At 34.0% G+C, this 14581-nt stretch overlaps 1 protein-coding gene across 2 annotated transcripts in view; it reads left to right on the top strand.

Annotated features, from left to right (window-relative positions):
• LOC113500097 overlaps positions 1-14581 on the top strand; it is a 97516-nt gene that overhangs the window by 51588 nt on the left and 31347 nt on the right. For both annotated transcript variants that reach the window (XM_026880774.1, XM_026880773.1), the window contains exons 2-3: positions 6025-6160; positions 7046-7223. In XM_026880774.1, coding sequence (XP_026736575.1) covers positions 6025-6160; positions 7046-7223 — 314 coding nt within the window. The remainder of the gene's footprint in view (positions 1-6024; positions 6161-7045; positions 7224-14581) is intronic.

Here is a 14581-nt window from a genome sequence, read left to right as displayed (position 1 = left end):
TTATTAGTTGTTTTAGTAATTTCGCCTGTATGTGCAAAATTATAAAGGAGTGAGTAAATATTTTATCATATTTTTCAGATTGTTTCGAACCTATACTGATAAACAATGGCCTATTACACAGTGTGTCCGTCTTACGGTCACCAGGCTGGATCTCATGAACTGTAATAGCTGAATAGTTGAAGTATTCACCAAAGATGTATTTCAGACAGTAATTATACAGATTAAAACAGTTCAATATGATTAAAATTTGTGTTTATTTGATTTAATAAATTTAAGTATTGAAGTTAATAATACAATGCATATAACGAAGCTTATGTTAGGTTAGCGAGTTCTTAGCCTTGAGTTACGACGCAAAAATTAAAAATAACATCAAAATAAAACAATGGACTGTTTTTATTGTATAATTTACTCCTCTGGCAGTTTTGTTCAAGCATTTTATGTATGTACTAACTTTATATACTAAAATGTAGAGTTGGTAATAAATCATTGAATTATATCTTCTAACAATGATTCAAACATTCTTCTATAGAGCAGGGGTGAATAGCTTCCCTAGTAGATGCTCTAATTTCAGATTAAAATTTTCAACAATGACTCTACATATCAGGCCATTTTCCTCGTCTATTTTTTTTTTAATCGGCCTGGGTATCTTCAAAGGAAGTTAACCCATGAATAAAAAAGAAATTAAAATAAGACACGATATAACTAAAGCACTTTTAAATGCAATACAAACGGTCAAAAAACCTGCAACAAACAGTTAAAACCTAAAACCATTTCAATGTTTCATTTAAAACATAATTCAGTATGCGGTAACAATGCATTACGTTTTACGAGCCAACTGCATTTAATCACAAAATGGCGGTCGTCCCTCATGCTGCGGCCATGCGTGGACTCGCACGTGACCGATAGTCAAGTGTTTGACACTGCGTCAAGTGCACAGCCCCATGTGTTGTTTTGTCGCAGAATTATGCAATGGAATGTCCGCAAAACGTTTGTAGCTTTTTCGGTGTGCTATTTATATTGATCCGCGTAAAATTGGTCTAGATTTTGACGGTGGTATTGCGTGAGTTGGGAATTTAAGTGGAATCTGTAATCGATGGTTAGGAGTTAGTTAGCAGGGTGATGATAAAGCTTAGAAGTTTTAGGTATATGGTATGGCTGTGTTGGGCATTTAGTCTCTATAATTCGGAAGAAATATCTTTTCTTAAAATCTTCCAAATTGATTTATATTATGTAGTAGACATAGTTAATGATATTTTGAAATTTTCAGTAAAAAGAACAGACCTATGGGTGTTATAGGACTCATCATTTAAATAGGATGATTCTGCATTACAGTTTTATTACTTTAATTTTTAGATAATTTGTATAGTTTATTAAAAATATACGTATTTTCTTAATTATTCTAATACACCAAATACAAGCGGTGAAGAAAGACATCGTGAGAGTTATCAAAAATTGGAATCTGAAATCTTCTACTTGCAGCGAGCTAGCGTAGCGTTTAACACTCAAACCTATTTAGGAAGAGGTTTTTGCCAGCGATGAGACTTTAATAGGCTGGTATTTAATATTAGTACAGACATACTAGTAACCGATGAAGGCTGAGTACATTGTTAATCAGTACAAAGCCAGTAGTTGTAAAGACAGGCGCCGTTTGCATAATGCGGGCTTTAAACTTGGCAACTGTTCCTTCTTTTAAGTTAAATGTGTTCTCTCGGGATTATTCTATGCCCGAGCCAAGATATTTGTTTCTAAGTTAGTGTTAGGTTATTTTTTATTTATATGTGTTTTATAATAGTGTTTTTATTCTTACACTAGGGCCGCTTCTACAAATGGAAATAATTTATCAAGGAAGCTATTTTCCTAATTTTTTAAATATGGCTTGATTTTTTTCTTCTTCCCGCATAGGAAATTCAACGGGATCTAAGCCCATAATATGCCTTGATTTGACTTTTGATTAAAAAAGTTGGGGTTCTGTACGTTAAGGCTAAAAATGGAACCCTATTACTTTAGTATCTGACCCCAAGTTCTATATCGAGAACCATGATACCTAGACTTTGAAATTTTATTGGATGATGCCGCTAAAATAAAAAAACCAAAGGTTAGAAACTGTTGACAGACTTAGCAAGTCCAATTTGTGCTTGGTCGGTTTCCATTACATACAGAAGAGACACAACTTTTAATGAAAACATTTCTAGTTTCGCTTGTTTTGAGACTGTAAGATAATTTGCTCAGATAAACCTGAAATGATCTATCGACATTCAATTTAGTAGAGGTGACATGTGTTATTGAATCAACGGTGAAAGTCTAGATTGTGTAACGATAACAAGATTGTATTGACGTTCTTCTGACGTTAGTAAAATAAACTTAGTTTTAATTTAATTTATCTCAACAACACTGAACAGGACATTGATAAAAATGTTTAAGAATTTCCGTAAATAATCTTCTAAATACCCATCGATGTATAATTTGCCTAAAATACCATAACCCAACCAAAAATTTATAAACTTTTAACGATTACGTCATTGTTTGACAGCGGCTGTCAATTCGATTACTCCCCAACCAAAACACCTGTCACAAAACGCTGTCAAACTGTGTAAATCGATTCGTATATGCGTATAATTGAAAACCGTGGTTGTGCCATATTTTGGCAAGAGTCTTATAAACTGTGATATTTAGATAGTTCATTCACAGATGACGTATCACTATTGCCTTTTTAAAATTAAATGAAAATTGAGTCTTAATAAAGGTTGGTAAAAAAAATTACTGATCAGATTTACAACCTTACCAACGGCTATTTAAAATATGATAGATGCCTTTTTTTGCCATTTTGCGTTTTTAGCCTTCAACCTAAGCTATTTGCACGGAACCCCTCAGCTTCGCAAGTCCAGCTCGCACTTGACCAATTTTCTTTGTTACGCAACCAAAAAGACAATTATAGTCACATTGTGATTCTATAAACTCTTATTAATCACGTTTCAGTAATCTTTAGAAAACAATAGACACGCTACTTCCATGTTTTATTGTTATCAGCCTTATTTACATTGCGTTTTGTTTACGCTGTTATTTCTTAGTAAACAACTATTGCAACGAATTCCTGCATACAATTGATATAGGTACAATATTTATCTGTTACTAGCTGATGCCCGCGACTTCGTCCGCGTGGTTAGAAGAGATAAGTTAGGAAAGAAATAATTTTCGCAGTTTTTTTCCACATTTTCTATTGTATCTTCGCTCCTATTGGTCGCAGCGTGATGGTCTATATACCTTCCTTATTCAACACAAAAAGAATTTTTAAATGAAACCAGTAGTTCCTGAGATTAGCGCGTTCAAACATACAAACTCTTCAGCTTTATATATTAGTATAGAAGTATAGATATAAATACATATATTAGTATAGAATTTACTTTATCGTTATAAAAACACGGTTTTTGTGGTTATTTCAGAGGTCAGCTGAGGAAGATAGACGTTTTTATTACTATCTAGATTTAAAATGACTTCTGATAAGCGTAATCCTTAATCATCACGTGATGTGGTCCTATTTTATATTTGAGGCATCTATTATCAGACATTTTAGATACGATATAAAGTGAAATAAAAATAAAGTTAGGCTAGTGATGAATCAGTATCTCGTAAAAGAAAATAGTTTATTATTATAATAAGATTCGTGAGGCGACTTTGTAACGTTACTATTAATCAGGTTTTGATGCAACTTTATAATTTAACCTACTCTAAGATTAACTAGTATTCATAATATATTACTACCTTTAAAGTCAGTTAATTTTATCGAACTCCTTAAGAACGGCAAAGAGACACATTTTCTATTCAAATCTTAGTTTTATTGTTCTCAATACAAATGCGTCTAGTTTTTATTGTAGTTCAATTGTTTTTTCACGCGAACATTTTCCTTATGCGTCTTTATCTGGTCTGTAATTGAAAACAAACCGGCAAATAGGTCACGCGCTCTTTATCTCTACGCCAATGGTTCGTGAATATTGTTTATTATTTAATTAACACGTTTGTGACGACCAAGTGGCCAGTGTCTGGCAAATGGTATAACAATATACTTGATTATATTATCTCTAGTTTAAACAAGATATACTTGTTACTGTTGTGATTTTTCTTATCGATTTTTGTGATTTTATTTCTGATAATTATTTACATAATATGAAAGTACCAAATTACAAAGTTTTCTTATGATTTTCGCATAATTAATACGAAAGATTATTGGTGCGAGCGGGGTTCTAACTTACGACCTTTGATTTGGAAGTCCGATAGTCATACCTCTTAACTATGGCTGCTTAGAAAGTAAGCTGTAAAGAATAAAGATTTTTCTATAGTTGGTACCTGTTGGAGAACGAACTAACGAAGTAATAAAATATATTTTAAAAGGTGTCATTTCAAACTAAAATCTAATTTCTAACTTTAATCAATGTTCTATTGCTAGACAGAAAACGCTCCCGATGAACCATGGTAGCCCCCACGACGATAAAAAAATTATGTGTTTAATTATAATACAATTTAATTAATTAACCCCAACATATATCATTGCCCGCTCTTAATAACTAAAAGCCTCGAGGGTGTGATAGCTTTTAAATTTATTGTTTAATGACATGCATTCTGTTACCACAGAGAATATGTTTTACTAGTGTTTTGGGCGAATATTCGTAGTCATATTTTTTATGAGTGTAAAATAGGAAAAATGCTTGTGGAAGTGATCAACTTTGTTAAAGGAATCCAAACTTAATGTTAAAGAAAATTGTCATGACGATGTCAAATAATTATCAACAGTTATGGGGATATCACTAACTCTTAAAGTTATTGGCCTTGTGGAAAAGAGATGACGCTCTAGGAAGCCTAGTGCTCTGTTACGTTTCCACAACTGCAAGATTTAATTTGTATAGAAGAAAAGTTTATTTTGGTTTTATTATAATACTATCTGTTGCCCGCAACTTCGTCCGCGTGGTTAGAAGATATAAGTTATGATTTATACTTGGCCACATTTTCCATTGTATCTTCGCTCCTATTAGTTGCAGCGTGATGGTTTATAGCCTAAAACCTTCCTCGATGAATGGTCTCTTCAATACAAAAAGATTTTTTCAATTTGAACCAGTAGTTCCTGAGATTAGCGCGTTCAAACAAACAAACTCTTCAGCTTTATATATTAGTATAGATGTTTCGTAACGGGGATTCAATTTTAATTATTTAATACCACTGCACTGGACATAGGCCTCTTCTATTATAGGGATTTTTTGATCATCACGCAAGCTCACTTTTGGATTGCCCTTTTTTATTTTATAATGTTTTTCTCACGCATATTTATCGGGATCGCCCGACTAGTTTCGGACCCAAGTGGAGTCCTTAATCATGAGCTGACGCGGCGGCGGGGTGGCGAGTCGAACTGTTTTTATTTTCTGTGAAATGTTTTCCAGTCTAAGGAAAACATTTCCAGTCTAAGTCTAATATTACGACTCTCCCGAAGATTTTCTTTACACCTTGTACCTATATACGATTAATGTATGTAGCTGAGAAATCTCGTTCTAAATTTGCATGTCAAATTATAGGTTAATAGATAAACATGGAGCCTAATGAATTGCATTGAATTGATTTAATTACAATACATTACGGAATGTCATTAGCAATTCCGAGTTATTGTAAATGGTTTCCTTATTTTACGTAACTAAAGGAAATGTGCTTACATTTCCTTTTTTATTATACTGTAAAATTAAACCATCCAATTCGCCTATCAACGCAAAAGAAACATTCAACATACATACGTACTGTGGAATTATATTTAAAGATTAGCGATAAAAAAATTCTTTCTACAGGATTTTAATCTATTCATTTTAAAATTGACGGTTATTCAGTAATTATCTCCAAAAGCTCTACCTACCATTTTTTTGGAGTATCTTTCGTAGCTTCTTTTGGGATAAACAACTCAATGGGTGTCTGAATATACTTTTATTTTCTCTATGTTCTCAGTCTTTGCTTCGACTATTTATTCTAATTCTCATCTGTTTTGTCCTACAGTTGTCTATTGCGACTACAACGGGTCCGGGCGCGCTCTACAATGCATAGAAGATTACGTGACGAGAGATGTGTTGCCAACACACGCCACTAAATGCACGGGTTTGTCCTACACATCGGGGCAGAGCGAGATATACAGGTAATATATATGTATACCTACGTTACTTATGTACATATGTTTAGTATTAAAGAATTGCTTGATTCAAGCTAGAAAAAAAAAATTGTCTACAAGAAAATTTGATTTTGCTCAGCGTAAATTGTTTTGCTTGTCAGTTGTCAAGACTGTTTTAGGTTCAATTAAGAAAGTTTACGGTACGATATTATATGGCCTGGGATATACCGTACTTAATGACCTATGGGTAAAAAGTAAGTAACTAAAAAAGTAAAAATTCGTATACGGATATTTTTAATAAAAGTACAAAGTACCTAGATTGCAAAATATCGAACACACCCTGAGCATATAAACCCAATTACATGCGCACGCAGTAGCTTTTAGCGAATAATTGCATCAAGTTACACAAGATACGCGTGTCGATAATATATAATTACTGTATCTACATCATTCTAGAAAAGTATCACACCATTTTCCTTATATCAATGCCGACCGTAAAATCACTCCATTTTAAGTAACCATTAAGTTTCATGCTTATAATTCTTCTTGTAATAACTTATGTAACGATGATGTCTAAATACCTGTTTAGTTGACTATAGAAAAACAAAAATAATCTGAATGCCTAGGCACAGTTACATCGCATTAGAAAAGAAAACTTCAAATGTATAAATATCATTCTCTTGTTTGAAAACCACTGGCAAGTCAAAGTTTCGTTGACTTTGAATTACCAGTTCATGACATTGGAGCCATTCATCAGCGATAGCGTTTGGTTAAATTAAATATAATTTGTCTACAGGTCCAGAACATATAATACGAGGTGACCAACAAACTATATTGATCATATTTTCAGAAACCATGATAAGATTGATAACGTTTCAGGATACAGTCTTTAAATACCTTTTTTGTCATCAGGACGGAATCCATGACTATAATCAGAAGTTTGGTGGGAGCTTGTCCTGAAGATGTCGCTGTGGTGGGAGCCACCCTGGTGCGGTTCCTGCGGGCGCTGCGACCTGAGGGAGTGGTTCTGTTCGTGTCCTCACGGGAGACCGAGCGCCAGATCGCACCCTGGAGGGAGTATGGAGCTGAGGTAAGAAAAAACAAGATGTTTTTTGTTTTTAAAATGTAAAGACTAGTGATCTCAATGCTGAGGGGAATATTTTACCTCTTCTCCTCCACCGATCCGATCTGAACCAAAGGAGATATAGCACAGAGAACACAGTCACTTGGTACAATGTTTGTAGATCATGCAGATGATTATCCTGTGGAGATCAAAATCGCTGCTCGTCTTATTATTACAAAAATGGGATCTACTACGGCTATATTCACATAAATATATTGCACGTAAAACTCTTTGCTTTGGTTAGTTATCGTTAACAAACTTTGTCAGCCCACGACCAACTCTTAATATTTAAAAATTAAGCCGAAAATTATACTTAAAAATTCGAGTGAATTTTGACATGCGATCCCAAAAATAAAACAAACGAACTCTACAAAATAATAAATGAAAACGTGTAAAGTTTAATTGGAACATGTTGAAACAATAGACAACGAAATTTCGTTTAAAGTTTCGACGCGAGGACAATAAACAAACTGATGGCATCAGGTTTAATTTCCAGAAACAATAATTTGCTACATTTTTGGAATTGCGTGGGTAGTGAAATATTATACTAGATTCTATGATTGAAGTTGGTGCTAATGCGCATATATTTAGTTTCTATTATTTTCTCCGCTCATTATTTCAGCTTCTTAGTGATTATAACGTTTGGACAAATAAGCGGTAAAAATTAAGAATAAAACCGTGTGCAAGCGTCTGTAAATTTGACACTTCTTTTTTTCAATCTGTCAGAACTGCCTCTAACATATTTTAACACACCCATTCTCAGGTGTCGTTTTCCTCAGCAAGTGATAATAATTTTGTAACACGCACATGAATTCGAAAAAACTGTAGCTTTATCTTCTGTTTCCTATATTGCTTGGCTATAACAGCATGACAATAGTTACATGACTTTAGCAGTCACGTACAATCGACAAACATTCCAAGTCTTGTAATAATTGTTGGCATAATATATTCTGCAGTGGGACGGGTTATGGACGTTTCAATGTTTTGACGTTGCAAATACGTACCTACTAGTATTTTTCCACAACATAAAATTGCAGCATAATGCAAACGTTCGACGTGAAACATACAACATTTTATAACGCGACGTGACAAACGGCTGTGCGGACTAGTACCATGAGATATTTCGGAAAGTCTGCTGTCGTTATTAAAGGGAGACGGAAGTAATTTGCGTGTATCGGCGTCTTGTTTCCACATTCAATATTTATGCTTTATTGAATATTGGTTAGTGTTTCGTAGTACTTATATTATCGTAATGCAACTAAAAGCATTACATGCACTAAGGTCGACGATAACGCGCCCTTGAGTTGCGCAATAGTTAGACCGAGTTTTATAGTTTTTGCATACAATGAAACTATACGGGACGGTTCTGGGCGCCGGCACGACGGTGTTAATGGGTAAACAAACTGACTTTAAATAACTTCAACACATTTGATGGTTGTTTTAATGGGTCATTTGTTTTCTCGCTGCGTAGTTGCGGCTGCAGCTTTGATTAGATGCGTATTGTTATGTGGATGTCACGTTTTCATCTAGAATTTTAATGACGATGTGTCGGTTATGGTAAAATTCTGTTGATTCATCTGAGTAATGGCGTGTTTAAATCAATTGTGATCACAAAGATTATGCTTCTAAGTAAAAATATACTTCATAAAAGGGTTTCTTATCCAAAAATATCATTAGCTAATAAAAATTATACAGAAAAAATATATGTTGTTTTGTTTTGGATAGGCTGATTTACAAAATAAAAACCTATACAAAAGTGGTAACAATTAGCACCGGGTTATCCCGTCATATAATTTGCAAAGTAAAGTCTGAGAGATTACCACCACCCAACCAAAAATTTTTATGAGTCTCATAAGTAAACGCCATAAGACTCCGTACGTGTGTTTATTGATTCCACAGTGTATAGTTAATATCGCATTGAACTGCAGGCATGGTTTACGAGCGGCAAGTTTCCTCTTATCAACATGTTTTGCACAGACACTGCACGTGACTTGGACACCTTACTTAAACCTTGACCTATTTTAAGATGGTTTGTAGATTTGTTATATGGATTTGTTTGTTGTTTGAAGACACTCCGTCTTCCTAATAACCCTAAATTTTATCCTACTATATTATAAAAGCGAAAGTTTTCATGTATGGATGTTTGTTCCTCTTTCATGCAAATACCACTGAACGGATTTGGATGAAACTTGGTACACAGCTATAAACGAGCTGTGTACCAAATTTCACCCAGGTTAAAAACATAGAATATTATTATGAATGATAATATGTTCCTTTGTGATCATTTTAAAACTCAAATAGTCAAATGGTCTTCACAAACTTTAAAAATTACGGCAGTATATTTTACCAAACATAATAGGTTTAAATGGTTTAATTAAACAAAATAAGGAATGAGTAACATTTACGTGACAATATTAACACAATTCAAAAAGTTTTTTTAGCTTAACATAAAGTTACGAATATTTCTGTATTATTTAATATTAGCATTAGAATATTTCAGTTCTCACAACTAATTTCTGTAAAGTAATTCTGACTGTCAACTAAAATTATATTAAAGGCGTGGTTTGCATGTTCACTACAATAATTTTTAATTGTAATTACTAAAACAAATTTATAAAACCGTGATCATGGTATAAAAAGATGATCATGTAAATTAGTCGGTAAATAAAGAAACAAATGAAAATACTTTTTCTGTTCATAATTTAATTTAAATTTTGTGCGAAAACGTTTTGTTTTGTTGCGAACTCCATGCAGTTATTTTGGGGCTTTCCGTCCATTTTTTTATTAAGATCCAAATATATATTCAGACTAACGATACCCCATGACATTACTCATTGTTACTAAAGTAGTTTAACTTAACCAAGAGTCAGCTTCCACCACCTCAGATGTTATTAAAGTTGGCCCAGCCCTTACAGCTCGAAGGTATAACAAAGCCAAGCCGTGATAGCCTAGCAGTATGACCGTTTGACTGTTAGGTCAAAGGTCTTAAGTTCAAATCTCGGCTCGAATCAATAATTAATTGAATTCAAGTGCCTATTGATAAATACTTTATAAGTAAACGATAGCTATAATCGGAGAAGAAAACTGTCTTAACGAAAGCAACACATCCAAGGAAATTTAAATGGCTTAATACGCCGAACGGTAAAGCCGAAGTCTTGGCAATCACGGTGGAGTGAACATCTGCGTAAGATGGCTGGCAGGAGCTGGATGCGAGCAGCCGAAGATCGATCTCGAAGGCATGCAATTGGAGAGACCTATTTCTAGCAGTGGACAAATTTGGGCTGATGATGATTATATCCGAAGGCGCACTATATAAGGGCTGTGATCCATATCAGAAGATTAAATCTAAAACTCTGACACTAGATTCAACATCAACCAAACGCAAAGAAAGAGAAGATATCACACATACACATTTAAAACTTTCGCCTTATCCGTTTAGTTGTCAATACAGCTACATCAAAACTAAGTTTAGGTTACACCCACGACACTCTTAGCCCATATTTCTTCTGTGACCTTTGAGAGTGCGTAGGCATTCGAGTGTGCCTCCGACACATGCCTATCTTATCTCCGCATCAAGGTTTGTGGGTTGTTTATGCATACTTCGACGGCTCCCACTTGTAATGCGAAAATTAAACAATTTCGACTCAAAGGCGTATTGATATACGGTAATTCTATTATTACCATTACGGATTTTGATTGAATACTTACCTGTCAGAGAAGTCCCTTTTTTGCCATTGTTAGTAAGTTGATGTTTGTCTAAGTGTCAAAGTCGAAAACTAATATCAAAAAAAATATATCATTTTATTTAGAATTCGTAGTCATCGTAGTAAATGCATTTTAATTTACACATACCATGTCCGATACATATTTCATTGGTCAGTTCGAAGCGGCCAATAGGTTTATAAAAAACCCAGCGCTACTTAAAGCATAACTCGAAGATTTTTTATTTCCTCAAAAACAAAAGAAGCTCGTATCAAACAAGGTTTTTTATATCAGTAAGACCTATTGAACACTTCCGGCTATAATCAATATTAAAATAAATAACATTACTTTTGAGGAATTCACACATCGATCGCGTCAGCAAAAAGAAAATTTCAACGTCAAAATGTCAAACTTAATGCATGCATTAACAGCCGTGTTTTTATAAACCAGGTGGCTATTTTTGTTAATTGAATTCAGGGTTACGAGAAATAGGGTTCAGAAAAAATTTAAAAAATGTGGTCAGGCACGAACACCATACATTCATAAATTTGTTAGTCTATGGGAAAGACTTTTTGCCTAACATTGAGACGGAATAATATAATCTCTTTTAAAAATAATCCCGCACAAAGAAATTTAATCCTTATGTCGCAGAGTATTTAACAAGCATTCCAATCACATGCCCAAAGAATTAACGAATTCTTGTTCTGAGTTTGGGTAATCGCAACAAGAATTCATGGATCACACAAGTGCTTCTCCTATGCGGAGATCGAACGCTTATTCCCGACTCTATTATTCGTCGTATCGTCTGTTAACTGTCTAGTCACAATACCCAACAAATTACAGATAAATCAATGAGTAATGCCATGGTCGTAAAATATTATCTTAAATGTCATATTATTGTAATAATGTAATCATAAACAGTGATAAAACTATATTTACTTTCGTGAGGTAAATTCATAGTTGGTTAAGCAAGGTTAACACACGCGTATTTATCGGGATCGCCCGACTAGTTTCGGTCCAGAACTAGTCGGGCGATCGAAATACGCGTGTAGTAAAGAGCTCTTAAACAATTAGTAATAAATATTTTATGATGATGAATATTAATGATTTCTGCTACAATTGTCAACTTTGTAAACATTGTGGTTTCGTGAGATCTTTATTGGACACATTAAAGTTTAATAGTAAGTAAACAATGCCATATATTATTGAGTTTAAAGATGCTCTTGGTATTTAACGATAGATTTTGAGTGTTCTTGGCAGGGATTTTACTAATATATTAGATAATTTATAATGCCTTCGTAGATACGCAGTTCCCCCCTAGACAGATTTTAGTGTTTTAGATATATCTGGCAATTGATTAATGACGACTAAGTTTTAGCTGCGAATTCTATGACAAAACATCTAGAACAATGGATACAAGTTATAATATAATTTGAGACTCAGTTGCGAGTCAAAATGTTTTGCAAAAAAGCTTTTATTATCTAGCAATACAGATCATTTATCACAATATAAAAGCCGATTAAATAAGAAAGTATATCGCCTGGTAATCAAGTCAAAGATTATATGAAAATAAGAAAACATTTCGCAACTCAACAGTCAAGGAAATAGTTATAATAAATGAAAGAAAATTGTTTATGATTCGAAAGCTATTAATATTAAAGCTATATCGCCTCGAGCACTTAGTTCCGTCAAGCGAAGCTATTAAGATAAAGTATAAAATTCAGTAGATGACGTCAGAATATATATATAAAGTACCGCTACCATGTACTCTTTAGTACTAGCGGCTATCGTCGTGGAAGCGAGAAAGTGCAATACATTGCAAGTAGCAGCATCTTGCTTACAAATAGACACACTAAAGTTTTTCCTTGAGACCATGACGCTAAAGGAATTGGTCCTGGGTTCAACCCTCCACGAATGCTATCTTTGAGTCAAGCTATCTTGGGCATGTGACTTGAATGGTTATAAAGACCTCCTGACGTAAGGATTACGTTAAATATAAGTACGGATTTTTTAAACTAACTTACATACAAATTTGTTACAGAACAACGAATCTGTGGCTGCAATGTTCTATTGTAATGTCCTTTTACGAACTGAGCACTTTGTCGAACTTCAGTACGATCATTGGCTATACGCTGTGCGATGCGAGAGATTCATTATTTAAACAAAAACCACAAAACGTTGATAGATGATGATGTGAATTTCACATTTCCCCATACAGATAGCAGAGCATTCGTACGAACGCAACATTACAAGGCAATGGTCGAGGGACTACTCTATACATCACCACCATTACAACCGAAAATAAACTCACCACACAATTTCCAATAATACACAGAAACTGATAGATACTAATTATTGGATACCGAGCCAAATAACATTGTTAGAGGACAAGTGACATAATGTCTTACACAAAATATTTGTCTCGAACTAACATTGAATTTGAAATATCGTGTGGAGTGAAAGATTTATTAGGCAGTACCTACATAGTTCTAGATTTATTATTTACTCAAAGTTCTTGAAAGATTTGTTGCGTAATTGTTTGTTGCGGTTGCAGGACTTTTATTTATTCTTTATACAAAATTTATTTTTCCCGTGGTTTCTCAACGCTTTGTTTTTCTTTGAGCAACGTCGAGTCCATATTTTTTGAATGTGCAAAAAATAACAATACAATTTATATTTATTCATTCGTTAATTGTTTTTTTTATTAATTTAAGTTTAAGACTATTTTTATTGAAATAAATAATGTTTTTGTAAAAATGCTAACCTTGTAACAAATGCTATCGCCCAAAAAGTTCGTCTCACTTATTTCAAAATGAACTTGCGTTTCGAGACTTCTAATCTGACAACCCTGACGTGACGACCACGACTACTCAGGCAAGAGTGTAACGACAAGGAAGGAAGGAATCTGAAAGATAATGTGTCAGTCTTAAAGACATCTATTGTAACATTATGCAATGCAAATAAATATACGAATATGAATATGACTTTGTAAATATTTTTAATAACTTAAATTGAGCAAACGGGTTAATTTATGATCTAGGCTAGACAATATAAACAATTGTCCGGAAACATGTCCAGATGTTCCATTCTTCCTTTCATGGTCTTCACTGTCTTATCTAGTTTCCTTCTTTACTTCATTTACTCGTCACGTCACATACTTCCTTTCGATATACGTGCTCATATTTTTAGAATAATCAAAAACAACAAAACGCGTATAAGTAGGTATTTGTATGAGTCTTGAGTAATTCAAAAAGAATAAAACCTTAATGGGAATATTTCTGCCCAAACTTTTACAATCTATCAAAAACGACAGATTAATCTGAGACTGTTGTCAAACTATATTTTCATACACAAATATTTTCGTTTTGATCCCCCACTCCTTATATTTGTCCTTCATATTAAGTACTGCGCTCATGATGTCATCTGCCATGGGGTGCGCGTCGTAGTAGCTTGTCCAAGGACCCTTGACGCGCCTTGCTTTGGTCAACAGTGACGTCATATCGAGGCTCAGTGTACTGCGTACCACAAAATTTGTTATTGAAGCCCCGAGTCCCTGTTTTGTCAACATATAGTACTCAATGGATGCTTTGTCTCTAATGGAATTGTACCGATACTAGCGATCT

The sequence above is a fragment of the Trichoplusia ni genome, chromosome 13, assembly GCF_003590095.1.
Source record: "Trichoplusia ni isolate ovarian cell line Hi5 chromosome 13, tn1, whole genome shotgun sequence".
Lineage (NCBI taxonomy): Eukaryota > Metazoa > Arthropoda > Insecta > Lepidoptera > Noctuidae > Trichoplusia > Trichoplusia ni.
This window is presented reverse-complemented; position numbering and strand designations above follow the sequence as displayed.